This window comes from Schistocerca gregaria, chromosome 11 (assembly GCF_023897955.1).
Source record: "Schistocerca gregaria isolate iqSchGreg1 chromosome 11, iqSchGreg1.2, whole genome shotgun sequence".
NCBI lineage: Eukaryota > Metazoa > Arthropoda > Insecta > Orthoptera > Acrididae > Schistocerca > Schistocerca gregaria.
In genome coordinates this window covers 111,855,739-111,870,295 of record NC_064930.1, presented here as the reverse complement: position 1 = coordinate 111,870,295, position 14,557 = coordinate 111,855,739, and the positions used below count along the sequence as shown (strand labels likewise).

Genomic DNA, 14,557 nt, shown 5'->3' with positions numbered 1-14,557 from the left:
CACACACTTTCATTTGACAGTCATTGAGAATCATATCATGGACTATTTCAACTACTTCTACAGCAATCACATTTCCTGTGTATATCCAGTGATTGCTATAAAAAAAAAGACTGTTTGACCATCTTTAAATTCGTTGAACAGAAGTCTAATTACTGTCATAGATGAAGTAAGAACACTACAAACATTCTCCAATTTCAGTTGTATCTCATCACAATTTTCAAATTTGTAATTATACAATCTCACTGCATATACCTGTTCTGCCCATATAATATCATTGCATATGCTTACATTGCACATGTACAACCTCAACTACCGGTGTCGCCTGTGTGTACATTTCACAACTCTTGTGTCACACATCGTTGAAATTTGTCTGATGCCACATTTGCCTGACAGTAACCACTGATTGAGAATAACTCTTGAAAATGAGAATAAATCTTTAAATATTTTGCGCTAAGCATAAAAGAAAAGTCGCGATAACTTTGTGACAGTAATCATTATTGGATATATTTGCAGACTTCCTGTAACATCATTTACAATGGATCAAATTCAGTTAGAATATCTTACTCATAAGAAGTTTCATGAGAATACATGATTATGATTGCGTAATGTTTAGATTGGTCCATGTGTGGCACCTGGTTATATTTGTGCCACAAAGTTGGTAAGCTTTGTGTGATCGCATTTGGCAGAGGTTGGTCATTGTGTAGTTGGTACGAATTTTAAGCAGCAAGCATTTAAGGAATGTGGGAATTATAAAGATTTAGGCAGACATTGCTACATTGTACTTGTAATTTAAGTCGAGCATTATTTAATTTTTTGTTATATTCCATTAATGTGAATTTTGTGTACAAAGTAGCCCTAGCAATGAAGAACTGTATTCAGAACTTTCCAGATGTCACAGAACACACTTGTCATAAGCATACAACAACATAACTAATTTTCCCTTTCTGTTGAAAGCTTTCTCTACAATCTCCTCATTGATAAAAAATTTAAAAACTGTGGGAGTAACTTTCTTTTTGTCACAGGTGTCACCATATAGGCTTACTGATACTAGTTAAACAATACATGTGACTTATTCTGTCTTCCTGAAATTGCCATTACCTTACCAAACAAGTTGATGCACTGATAAGATGCTCTAGTCAATCTGGGAGAATAGTGTTTCATGTCCCTGTATGAAAGTCCAGATTTAAGTTTTCCATGGCTTCCCTAAATACCTTAAGCCTAGTGCCAGAATGATTTCTTTTTCATATCTGAGCTTGTGCTCCATGTCTAATGAGTATCTCACCAATGGGACATTAAAATCCTAGTCTTCTTCCCTTGAATCCCATATCCATCTCATAACTGTTCACCACTCATTCTCCAATCTGTATGCTGTATTTCTTCAAGTCACATTTCATATTTGTGCAGCAGTACTAATTATTTATTTCCGGAGTTTTATCCTTGGTACTTAAGTTAGTACTGTGTTATGTATATTTAATGGACTAGTAGCTGCTCTTCTACAGTCTTTTTTTGTGTGCCATTGGCCCATGTTTGTCTTCTTTGACTATTAAGGAAGAAATTCTAGATAGCTGCCATAAGTGATTAAAGAATGTAAATAGACAGCACAACCTTAAAGATATAGGCAAGGATAGAGACAAATTTCTGACACAATTATGGCGAGTTAAAGATTTAAAGTACTATGCAGTCGAGAATAAAATTTTGTCTTGAGGTAGATACTGAACTCTATCTTTGGGAATATTCTTATCTTCTATCGGATTATTGGGCACTTAATTTCCTAACGCTCTCACAAGACGTTTGTGTGAAATTCAATTATGGCTGTGCTAGTATTCTCCAAAATCATATCTCCAGCTTGCTTTTGTTTCTGCAAAACTTTAAGAATTTTACAAATGTGTTTGTGCGGTACCAAATTTCACTGTAATATTTAGCATATTATACCGATTAAACGACTCGGGGGTCACCGTTGCTATAAACTACCGATTCGTATCTGGAGTGATGCAATGTAAGTACCCAAACCTGTCAGGAGTGGTGCTTAAGGGCCCTTAAACTCTGGCCGCTATCAGCAGCCTTTCAAGTACTTCCCGGTGCCTCATAAGTACATGTTACGAATTCTTTCGTAGTTGTAAACAAACTTATGCGTGTGCCCAGAGAATAGATTTACTGCCAATTCTCGTAACTGCCACAATTGAGACTGGCGCGTGTTCTTTTATAGACGTCTATTTTATTTGGCTGACGCTCCAAGCGGGAGTCGTTTGTTTAGATTGGTCCGCGTGTGGCGCCTGGTTATATTTGTGCCGCGAGGTTGGTAACCTGGGTGCGGTCGCATTTGTCGAAGGTTGCTCATTGTGTTGTCGACAAGAATGTTAAACAGTGAGAGTTTAAGGAGCGTGAGAACGATGAAGATGTGAGGCAGACGTTGCTAAATTGTACTTACAACTTGTGTGAATATCAACTTTTTTTTTGGTTATTACGTGTTAGTGGAGTGGAAGAAAGAAAGGCTTGCCTATCTGCAAGCGGGTGCGTTTGTTTACTTCACGACGAAGCGTTAACTATTGTCCGACCAACACGTCTGCTGCGTCAGTGTTTGTGTTAAGTGATTTGGAAGGACGATAAGGACCGATCTCTGCAGGAAATAGTGTCGTAAAGACGTGTGTCTATGGCGTGCACGTACGATTTTGATGACGCTTGGTCACGCTACTGAAATAGCTCGAGCTGTTTATAACCGTGCGTCATAATACATCTGGCACCGCGGCATTCCAGAGCAAACATGACAACTGCCAAAGGTCCTGGATTGTACGAGTTCCTCATCGAAGCGGAACTTCAGCAATACTATGCCGGTATCAAGAACGATCTCAAGGTAAGTTAAGTGCTGCATTTGCGTGTGAAAGTTGTACATAGAAAGCTGTGGCCAGTGAACTAGTTTACGTGATAACTAGGTTGCGGTGCTGGGAGCTTTTCCGGGATTGGTACACTGGTTGCGCTTGTCAACAGAATGAAGCTACTTGACACTTGTTAACCCAGTGCAGCTCAGTAAATATTTCGTTATTGGTGAACCAGTTTCGTCGACACGTCAGCTTTTGTGCTAGCTGAATAATGTTCACGATGTTCTTGTATGATATAATTGTCAAATCAGCTGTTAGTATGTAACGCTATCTTCCCTCATGTGGAAAGCAAATAGATCGCAAACATAATGAGTAGGTGTATGGTTTTCTGTTGCGTGTTTTTTTTTTTTTTTTTAAGTGTGTACCATTTCATTGACAAGATATCGTATTTCGGGACTTAAACCTTTTGTATAACCCGTATATTGTGACACTGTCGAAACGAAGTTGTCTTATTGTGGGATCAACTCTTGTGCTGATCTCACACATTCAAACTTTAAGATTGGGATAGTGAACTGAACTAAACAATACTCCTTGAGAGTGGTTCATGTAATTGTAAATCATTATTTAGCCATAACGTATTCAATGATTGGTGTTTAAGTTTACGTTTGACAATGCAATTTTTTCTAGGAAAATATGTGCTTATATCTGTAAATACTTGGTACTACCTATAGTACATTACTACTATTTATGGAGCGTCAGAACAAACACTGGGGCTTGTCTTGTACATGATAGAACTCGTCAGTTCTTCAAACTAGGTATCCATATAGTTTGTAGAGTGGTTAATGCAGTATATTTTTAATATGGAGGAGTCCCAGTTTCTTGTTTTATGTTGAGATGGCGGCATGTTGAATTTCTTCTCATCAAAGGACATAATTCCATTATGAGTGTAGGACAAGGTGGCAAAGTGTATATATATATATATATAAGCCTAGTGGGGAAACAGCCACACCTCTCTATGTAAAGGTCCTAATCAGAGACTTGCCTTGGTAGTATTAATTTTGTGCACCACGTTGTTCTATTCCACAATGCATGATATGTGAATAGTGCAACATATTAATATTTACTGACTCGCCTTTTAGTGAACAAAGGGTTAATTCTTCCCCACCGGTCTAAAACATTTCAAGACTGGATTAATAAAAACATAAAGAAAAGTAGAGGTGGCAGTATTAATGCTTCACTTGTTCCACTTCCAATACACATTCAACTAAGTGAAGCTGTCAGAAAAGCCCTTTTCAGAATATTGGCCAACTCACACATCATATCAAATTAAATGCCTGTTTAGTAGTCCTCAAAGCAGTGATCCTCCATGTCAATTTCTGCGCTTTATTGTAAGTGTATATTGATAACACCAAGTCTTTTCATCTGTGATGATTTCCTCCAGAAAAGAACTGCATTTCGTTCAAGTCCCTGCAGATGTCTGTGTGTCGACATTTTTGTTTGGGAGTGAAGGTGTGCAGGGCAACCTTTGTATGCACTTCACAACAATATTGACACATTACGGCTGCATGCCACTACTTAACACTGCCTGGTCAAATATACGGCTTTCATTTAAGGTTTTTAGCTCGAGCTGCCACCACAGTTACTGTCCTGATGTCTTTTATATGCTTTTTGGTCATATAATGTATATTGCATGTCATATAATTGTCATCAGTGCATCTCCACATTACCAAAAAAGGCAATAGTTTTCACGTTAAGTTCTAGTTGCATCTCTATTAACATTTTATTTTTTATACACAAGCAGAAACAATTAATTCAGTTAACTAAACACACATCTAGTATTTGCTCGGCTCTGAAAGTAAGAAGTGGGATGTACTGAAGGGTTGTGTCTCAACATTTCTTAGTTGAGACAGCCCTACAAAATGCAACAAGGTGAATTCAAATTGCAGTAATGTGGTTTGATACAAACTAGTTGGTACTGTAAAAATACTGAATTTGTGAAGCAGAATGGTGTGTACATGTAAAATAGAAGACCCCAAAGGCAGAGCAGTTACTCAAACTTGAAACTGTGTACTGGATTGGACTCGATCCAAGAACCTTGATGATAGTGGGGAATGCTCTTGTCAGCTGAGCTTTACGGGCACAGCTCATAATGCATTTCTGTACTACCCTTCCTGGAAGAAAGGAAATTACAGATAAATGGCTTAGCCAAAGCCTAGAGGTTATTTAAATAATATTAATGGGGGAGAGGGGGAGGTCGTTACTTGCAGAACTGAGGCTGTGAGGGTAGGTTCTAAGTCTCACCATGCTACCTGAGTAGATAAGATTGTTCTCTGTGGAAAGCGGGATTCTGGGCTTGAGTCTGTCAGGCACAGACCGACCACGAAGTTTCAGAAAGTGCACACACTGTAGGCTTTTGTGGCTGGTATTTACATCCTTGCTACCTCAGTATCCAAATGGCTAGTGTTGTTACCTTTGGCGCCAAAAGATCCAGATTCCATTCCTGGTGTCACCTTGGCTTTTTTTTTTAGTTACGGTCACTGGAACGGTTTTATTCTCTCTCATGATGCCAAATGAGGAGCTGCTTGTGGAATGTCTGGAGGGACTGGTCACATGTCCCACAATCCTGGATTATTACTCCTCCTGCATTGTACGCAGTAGTTGGTAAATCAGAACTAGCCAAATGTATAACCTGAGTGGTGGTCATGGTCACAGGTTTGTTTGACCCATGGGGTAGTGTTACAGTGATGCTAAAGAAACTTAACTGGCATACTCTTAAAGATAGATGTGAACTATCTCGAGAAAGTCTACTAACAAAGCATCAAAAACTGGCTTTAAATGGTGACTCTAAGAATGTACAAAACTTCTTGTGTGCCGCTCACATAAGGGTCATAGTAGCGCGCGTGCGCGCACACACGCACACACACACGCACACGCACACGCACACACACACACACACACACACACACACACACACACACAGTCAATCATTCTTCCTCCGCTCTTTACATGAATGGAACAGGAAGAAATCCAAATGACTGGTATAATTGGACATGCCTTCTGCAATGCATTTCACAGTGGTTTGCAGAGTACAGATGTAAATCTACACTGTTGTTGTTGTTGTCTTCAGTCCTGAGACTGGTTTGATGCAGCTCTCCATGCTACTCTATCCTGTACAAGCTGCTTCATCTCCCAGTACCTGCTGCAACCTACATCCTTCTGAATCTGCTTAGTGTACTCATCTCTCGGTCTCCCTCTACGATTTTTACCCTCCACGCTGCCCTCCAATGCTAAATTTGTGATCCCTTGATGCCTCAAAACATGTCCTACCAACCGATTCCTTCTTCTAGTCAAGTTGTGCCACAAACTTCTCTTCTCCCCAATCCTATTCAATACCTCCTCATTAGTTACGTGATCTACACTACACTATGTGAGAAAAAGGATCCGGACACCCCCAGAAACACGTTTCTCATATTAGGTGCATTGTGATGCCACCTACTGCCAGGTACTCTATATCAGCAACCTCAGTAGTCATTAGACATAATGAAAGAGCAGAATGGGGTGCTCCACGAAACTCATACACGACTTCGAACGTGGTCAGGTGATAGGGTGTCATACGTCTGTGAGATTTCCACACTCCTAAAGGTCCCTAGGTCCTCTGTTTCGAATGTGATAGTGAAGTGGAAATGTGAATGGACACATACAGCACAAAAGCTTCCAGGCCATCCACATCTGTTGACTGTCGGAGACTGCCGACAGTTAAAGAGGATCATAATGTGTAATAGGCAGACATCTATCCAGACCATCACACAGGAATTACAAACTGCATCAGGATGTAGTGCAAGTACTATGACAGTTAGGGAGGAAGAACTTTGGTTTCACTGTCGAGCGGCTGGTCATGAACCACACACGTCACACCGGTAAATGCCATACGACACCTTGCTTGGTGTAAGGAGTGCAACATTGGACAATTGCACAGTGGAAAAATGTTGTGTGGAGTGACGAATCATGGTACACAATGTGGTGATCCGATGACAGGGTGTGTGTGTGTTGAATGCCCGGTGAATGTCATTTGCCAATATTCGGAGGCGGTGGCGTTACGGTGCAGTCGTGTTTTTCATGGACGGGACTTGCACCTTTTTTTGTTTTGCAGAAGAGCAATTCGGTAATGGATCTTTCAACACGATCGAGCACCTGTTCATAGTGCACGTTCTGTGGTGGATTGGTTACCCAACACTAACATCCCTGTAATGGACTGGCCTGCACAAAGTTCTGATCTGAATCCTATAGAATACCTTTGGGATGTTATGGAATGCTGACTTCGTGCCAGACCTCACCAACCGACATCGATACCTCTCCTCGGTGCAGCACTCCGTGAAGAATGGGCTGCCATTCCCCAAGAAACCTTCCAGCACTTGATTTAACGTATGTCTGTGAGAGCGGAAGCTGTCACCAAGGCTAAGTTTGGGCTAACAGCATATTGAATTCCAGCATTACCGATGGAGGGCGCCACAAACTTGTAAGACATTTTCAGTCAGCTGTCGGGATACTTTTTATCACATGGTGTAGATACCTAAATGCTATAATTGGGCACAGCAAGTTTAGTTTATTCCTGAGTTTTTGTTATGATGAGTGGCATAAAACTATCCCAATGCAGCACTCTTTGTTGCTGCTGGGCAGAGGGACACAGGCAGGAATGCACATCTAGGTATTGTGCATTGAACTTTGCTGTATTATGCAACAAATGTTATTTCTTAAAACATGTCTTATGTTCAGTGGTGTAAAAAGAAAAATACTCCATTCCCTACTTGTCTTACATATCTACTTCAAATTCTTATTTTTAGTCATTAGCGTTTTAACTTTCTAAAGTAGCCTATGTTCTTCCTCTGGGTCCAAACTATCACTAATAACAAATTCCGACAAAATTGCTTCAGTGGTTTAGTTCTGAAAATCTGACTGGCAGAGTTATTTTTACATTTGTAATATTAGTGATTTGTAATATTAGTGCGGTTAAGGACTGAAGAAGTTAATCTAAGAAACATTTCCATGCCTAACATTTCCTCTTCAGTCCATTAAGATGCAGTTAGTATTTTCAAATGGGCGACAAGGAGAAAAACAGAGCACTAGATCCTGAAGAATATAGAGCTTCTCGTGAAAAAGAACAAACTAAAGGGAATGTGCTGCTCCTGTTTGTAAGAAACAGTCGCTGGTTGCATCAGCAGAGTGGCTAAAAAGACTTGGTGTTAACACAGTGCTTAAACAAACAAGAAAAGTGCCTGAACATTTGACCACGTCAAAGTAACCAGGCCCACAGCAAGAGTCTATAAAATCTTCTAGACATTTGGTCAAGTACACATCTGTCTAACTAAAAAGTTAACATGGTATACCGTCCCAGCTGCAGGTTGTCTGTCCAACAAAAACTTTATTTTCAATGTTTAATGTCATTGTTGGCTGAATTTAAAATGATCTGCTAATCTGTTCATTAAGAGGTATAATTTTTTGTTAAAGGATTAGCAAAATAATAAAAAAAGTCGGAGACTATGCGTTAATCTTGAGGTTGTGTAACTCGTAGAGCACGAATTACTCGGACTTTATTCATCCAGTATTTGAGAATGAGAGCAATTAGCAACTTCAGACAACCTTTATACTGAATTTCAAACAGTTTTGAAACTTTTTCTCATTGAGTCACCCCCTACACACTCACACACACAAATAATGAATGAGTGAAAGGAACAAAGTTTATTTAGTACATTTTCACTGCTTGTGCAGTAAAACTTCATCATCAGGCATGACTTTTTTTAAATTTATTATTTCTTTGCCAAAAATCTCTATTAGGAAAACATTTTGCAAACGGTGTCTAGGTGTAACACTGGATGTATCAGCAAAATTATACCATCGTGCAACACACATTTCTGGAGATAAGATGACATAAAACTCACGTGCAAGAAAAAACTAACTTTCGTTAAATCACAGCACAGTCAAATTCTTTACTGAATTGGGTATGAGGAGTTACTGATACAAACTTTTAAAAGAAGCTCCAATATCTGGCATAGAGAATGCAAAAGCAATTATTGTCAGGGCAACATTGATAAATAGGCAGTGATATATCATGGGATTGAGAAGCCACCAAACCCATTTGTCCCAAACTATAGTTTTATCAAGATCCCATCATTACTAGGCTAGGATGTAGAGAAGGGCCATGAAAATTCAAAGACAACCAATAAGAAGGGAGGAGGATTGAAATTATATGAGTTGTGGACCAAAGTGCTAAAAAAAGGATGTAGGACTAACCCTACCCTACCACCTCCACAACACATGTTGCGACTACACAATCTTGGGCAGTGGTCTCTTGAAATGCCGACCAAACAGTTGCACACTTCAGTATAAATAATGGGTGCTGCCCCCCCCCCCCCCCCCTCCCCCATGAACCATGGACCTTGCCGTTGGTGGGGAGACTTGTCTGCCTCAGCGATACAGATAGCCGTACCGTAGGTGCAACCACAACAGAGGGTTGTCTAGAGGCCAGACAAATGTGTGGTTCCTGAAGAGGGGCAGCAGCCTTTCCAGTAGTTGCAGGGGCAACAGTCTGGATGATTGACTGATCTGGCCTTGTAACACTAACCAAAACGGACTTGCTGTGCTGGTACTGCGAACGGCTGAAAGCAAGGTGAAACAACAGCCATAATTTTTCCCAACGGCATGCCACTTTACTGTATGGTTAAATAATGATTGCGTCCTCTTGGGTAAAATATTCTGGAGGTAAAATAGTCCCCCATTCAGATCTCCGGGCGGGGACTACTCAGGACAACGACATTATCAGGAGAAAGAAAACTGGCTTTCTATGGATCGGAGCGTGGAATGTCAAATCCCTTAATCGGGCAGCTAAGCTAGACAATTTAAAATGGGAAATGGAAAAGTTAAAGTTAGATATAGTGGGAATTAGTAAAGTTTGGTGGCAGGAGGAACAAGACTTTCGGTCAGGCGAATACAGGGTTATAAATACGAAATCAAATAGGGGTAATGCAGGAGTAGGTTTAATAAAAAAAAAAAAGGGGGGGGGGGAGTGCAGGTAAGCTACTACAAACAGCATAGTGAATGTATTATAGTGGCCAAGATAGACACGAAGCCCATGCCTACTACAGTAGTACAAGTTTATAAGTCAACTAGCTCTGCAGATGACGAAGAAATTGATGAAATATATGATAAGATGAAAGAAATTATTCAGGTAGTGAAGGGAGATGAAAATTTAATAGCCATGGGTGACTGGAATTCAACAGTAGGGAAAGGAAGAGAAGGAAACGTAGTAGGTGAATATTGATTGACACTAAGAAATGAAAGAGGAAGCCGCCTGGTAGAATTTTGCACAGACCATAACTTAATCATAGCTAACACTTGGTTCAAGAATCATAAAAGAAGGTTGTATACATGGAAGAATCCTGGAGATACTAAAAGGTATCAGATTATATAATGGTAAGACAGAGATTTAGGAACCAGATTTTAAATTGTAAGACATTTCCAGGGGCAGATGTGGATTCTGAACAGAATCTTTTGGTTATGACCTGTAGATTAAAACTGAAGAAACTGCAAAAAGGTGGGAATTTAAGGAGATGGGACCTGGATAAACTGAAAGAACAAGAGGTTGTACAGAGTTTCAGGGAGAGCATAAGGGAACAATTGACAGTAATGGGGAGAAAGAAATACAGTAGAAGAAGAATGGGTAGCTTTGAGGAATGAAGTAATGAAGGCAGCAGAGGATAAAGTAGGTAAAAAGACGAGGGCTAATAGAAATCCTTGGGTAACAGAAGATATATTGAATTTAATTGATGAAAGGAGAAAATATAAAAATGCAGTAAAGCAGTAAATGAAGCAGGCAAAAAGGAATACAAATATCTCAAAAATGAGATCGACAGGAAGTGCAAAATGGCTAAACAGGGATGGCTAGAGGACAGCTGTAAGGATCTTGAGGCTTATCTCACTAGGTGTAAGATATATACTGCCTACAGGAAAATTAAAGAGACCTTTGGAGAAAAGAGAACCACTTGTATGAATATCAAGAGCTCAGATGGAAACCCAGTTCTATGCAAAGCAGGGAAAGCAGAAAGGTGGAAGTAGTATATAGAGGGGCTATACAAGGCAATGTACTTGAGGACAGTATTATGGAAACGTAATAGGATGTAGATGAAGATGAAATGGGAGATATGATACTGCGTGAAGAGTTTGACAGAGCACTGCAAGACCTAAGTCTAAACAAGGCCCCGGGAGTAGACAACATTCCATTAGAACTACTGACAGCCTTGGGAGAGCCAGTCCTGACAGAACTCTGCCATCGGGTGAGCAAGATGTATGAAACAGGCGAAATACCCTCAGACTTTAAGAAGAATATAATAATTCCAATCCGAAAGAAAGCAGGTGTTGACACATGTGAAAATTACCTATCTATCAGTTTAATAAGTCATGGCTGCAAAATACTAACCTGAATTCTTTACAGACGAATGGAAAAACTAGTAGAAGCCGACCTCGGGGAAAATCAGTTTGGATTCTGTAGAAAAATTGTAACATATGAGGTAATACAGACTCTACAACTTATCTTAGAACCTAGATAAGGAAAGGCAAACCTACATTTCTAGCATTTGTAGACTTAGAGAAAGCTTTTGACGATGTTGCCTGGAATACTCTCTATCAAATCCTGAAGGTGGCAGGGGTAAAATACAGGGAGCGAAAGGTTATTTACAATTTGTACAGAAACCAGATGGCAGTTATAAGAGTCGAGGGACATTAAAGGGAAGCAGTGCTTGGGAAGGGAGTGAGACAGGGTTGTAGCATCTCGCAGATGTTATTCAATCTGTATATTGAGCAAGCAGTAAAGGAAACAAAAGAAAAATTTGGAGTAGGTATTAAAATCCATGGAGGAGAAATAAAAACTTTGAGGTTCGCCCGACCGATGACATTGTAATTCTGTCAGAGACAGCAAAGGACTTGTAAGAGCAGTTGAACGGAATGGACAGTGTCTTGAAAGGAGGATATAAGATGAACATCAACAAAAGCAAAACGAGGATAATGGAATGTATTCGAATTAAGTCGGATGATGCTGAGGGAATTAGATTAGGAAATGAGACACCTAAAGCAGTAAAGGAGTTTTGCTATTTGGGGAGCAGAATAACTAATGATGGTCGAGGTAGAGAGGATATAAAATGCAGGCTGGCAGTGTCGAGGAAAGCGTTTCTGAAGAAGAGAAGTTTGTTAACATCGAGTATAGACTTAAGTGTCAGGATATCTGAAAGTATTTGTATGGAGTGTAGCCATGTATGGAAGTGAAACATGGATGATACATAGTTTGGACAAGAAGAGAATAGAAGCTTTTGAAATGTGGTGCTACAGAAGAATGCTGAAGATTAGATGGGTAGATCACATAACTAGTGAGGGGGTATTGAATAGGATTGGGGAGAAGCAAAGTTTGTGGCACAACTGGTCTAGAAGTAGGAATCGGTTGGTAGGACATGTTCTGAGGCATAAAGGGATCACCAATTTAGTACTGGAGGGCAGCGTGGAGGGTAAAAGTCATAGAGGGAGACCGAGAGATGAATACACTAAGCAGATTCAGAAGGATGTAGGTTGCAGCAGGTACTGGGAGATGAAGAAGTTTGCACAGGATAGAGTAGCATGGAGAGCTGCATCAAACCAGTCTCTGGACTGAAGGCCACAACTACAACAACAATTGGTGCAGACGTTATTTAAGTTTGACTCTGATGACAACTCCTCCATCGCAAGACAAAATGTTATACTTAAGCATGCCTCAGACCATGGCCTTAAAAAATCACCCAGGGATGTGTGTACTCTGCTAGTGAAAAAATTTTCACCTGAATTTTTGGAGACTTTATGTTATTGCTCCATTTTAAGTTGCTTCTCACAACAGAGTTGTGACAAAACTCACGAATATGTTGGCACATTGTGACATATGTTGTCAGATTGAATTTATGTCAGACAGCTCAGTGTAGTTTTGGGAGACTATATTGATTACATTTATCCAGACGTCCCTCCCAAGATAACGCATCCATTATACAAAGTGCATTTTCTGAAGTAGTGAAATGAAATCTACAATAATGTTAACTAGTCTAGTAAAGGAAGTCAGGCGAATGATAGCTGTCCAGCAGAGTTGTCTCAAGAATGTTCCTTTTCACCTGTTCCTTTCAACGTTTGTATTGACAGTGTTGTTAAAAACTGGAAACCAGAAAGTTATCAAGAAATTAACTTGCATAAATACAACAACATAAATGCACTACTATTTGGAGGTGCTAAAATGATACTACATTTATCTATGAATATTGAATTTACTTGACATATCAGATGATTAAAAAAGTGTGGACTGATTCATTTTCCTTGCAGGCACAGCAGGTGATGACATACATATATCAAAACCGATCTACTAAAACATTGTCATTTGGAAGACCTTTAAATTTCAGATTACTATTTTTTTCTCCTCCATTCACATTCAGATTTTAAGCTTAAGTATTCAGAATTGTTCATTAAAGTCATATGGCATGGTTGCCTGGGAAACCACAAAGGGCAGGTTCAGCAACCTAATTGGAAAGATTTTTCATTTTTTTTGTGTACACTGGCACTTCGAAAGGGTGAAACGCAGTGCCAGCTTCTTGGGTACTCCCCTTCAGTAGCACCAAGGGGCTCACTGAGGTTAACATCCCCATTTGAAGGATGAGTAACCATCAGCAGTCTCACATGCCCTCACTTCATGACACACTGGAGAGAGGTTTGGAATTTAATTAAAGATGGTGATCCCAAGACCACTCACTACCTCTCTGCCACAACGGCAAAGTAAAGCAGCATACCCAGTTGATTACCCTTCCAAGAACTGACCATGCCGTGTGTTGCTTAACATCAGTGATATGACCAGAAGCAGTTGGCATTGTTTAAGTGTCACTGCATCAGTTCAGAATTAAACACGACAACTTTCAAAAATATCACAGTAAAGCTTAATGAGAGAAGTTGCCTCAACAAAAAAAATTTTTTTAATCATATTTTATTTTTGGTCATTTGGACAAATAAAAATGACATTGTACAGGTTAGCACAAAGAATTTTTAAGGTCCTTTAATTGGGTAAATATGTTAGAGAATTAAAGGAGGATATATACGAGAATTGCTGATGTGCAGTGTCAAGAACAACAGGACTTCTGATTGGGTGAGCTCAGGGTTAAAAATACAGTCAAATGGGAGTAATACAGGCATAAGTCTAATAAGAACATAGTAGTATAGTTAAGCTACTATGAACTCCATAATGGATGGGTTATCACGGCCAATATAGAAATGCAACCAAAACCCATTACAGTATTATTTTTATTATTAATTTATAATATGGTTTTACAAGGTTACAAAAGTCAAGACTCATGGAAATGTCCGAATGTAACAACCAGTCAAGAGCACTTTGAGTTACTTGATAAAGTATATGATGAGATACAAGAAATTATTCATATAGTTAAGGGAGACAGAAATTTGTGTTGGACTAGAGTTCAGTAGTAGACAATAAAAGAGAAGAAAAAAGCTGCGTGGTAGAATTTTACACCAAGCATAGTTTAATCATAGAAAACATTTGTTTAAAAAAAAAAAATCAATATCATGTAGGGCCCTCGCGAGCATGCAGAAGTGCCGCAATACGACTAGGTGTGGACTCGACTAATGTCTGAAGTAGTGCCACAGGGTATTGACACAGCTAATCCTGCAGGGCTAGCCAT

The 14,557-nt window shown here is 39.6% G+C and overlaps 1 protein-coding gene across 10 annotated transcripts in view; it reads left to right on the top strand.

The window, feature by feature from the left end:
- Positions 1 to 2,298: 2,298 nt before the first annotated feature.
- The window catches only part of LOC126295315 (activated Cdc42 kinase-like), a 335,217-nt gene continuing 322,958 nt past the window's right edge, over positions 2,299 to 14,557 (top strand). For 7 of the 10 annotated variants that reach the window (XM_049987770.1, XM_049987769.1, XM_049987768.1 and 4 more), the window contains exon 1: positions 2,309 to 2,851. In XM_049987770.1, the coding sequence (XP_049843727.1) occupies positions 2,762 to 2,851 (90 nt within the window). In that variant the 5' untranslated portion in view covers positions 2,309 to 2,761. Of the gene's footprint in view, positions 2,852 to 14,557 lie in introns of all 10 variants that reach the window. The other 3 variants (XM_049987765.1, XM_049987761.1, XM_049987766.1) reach the window with 2 other exon arrangements.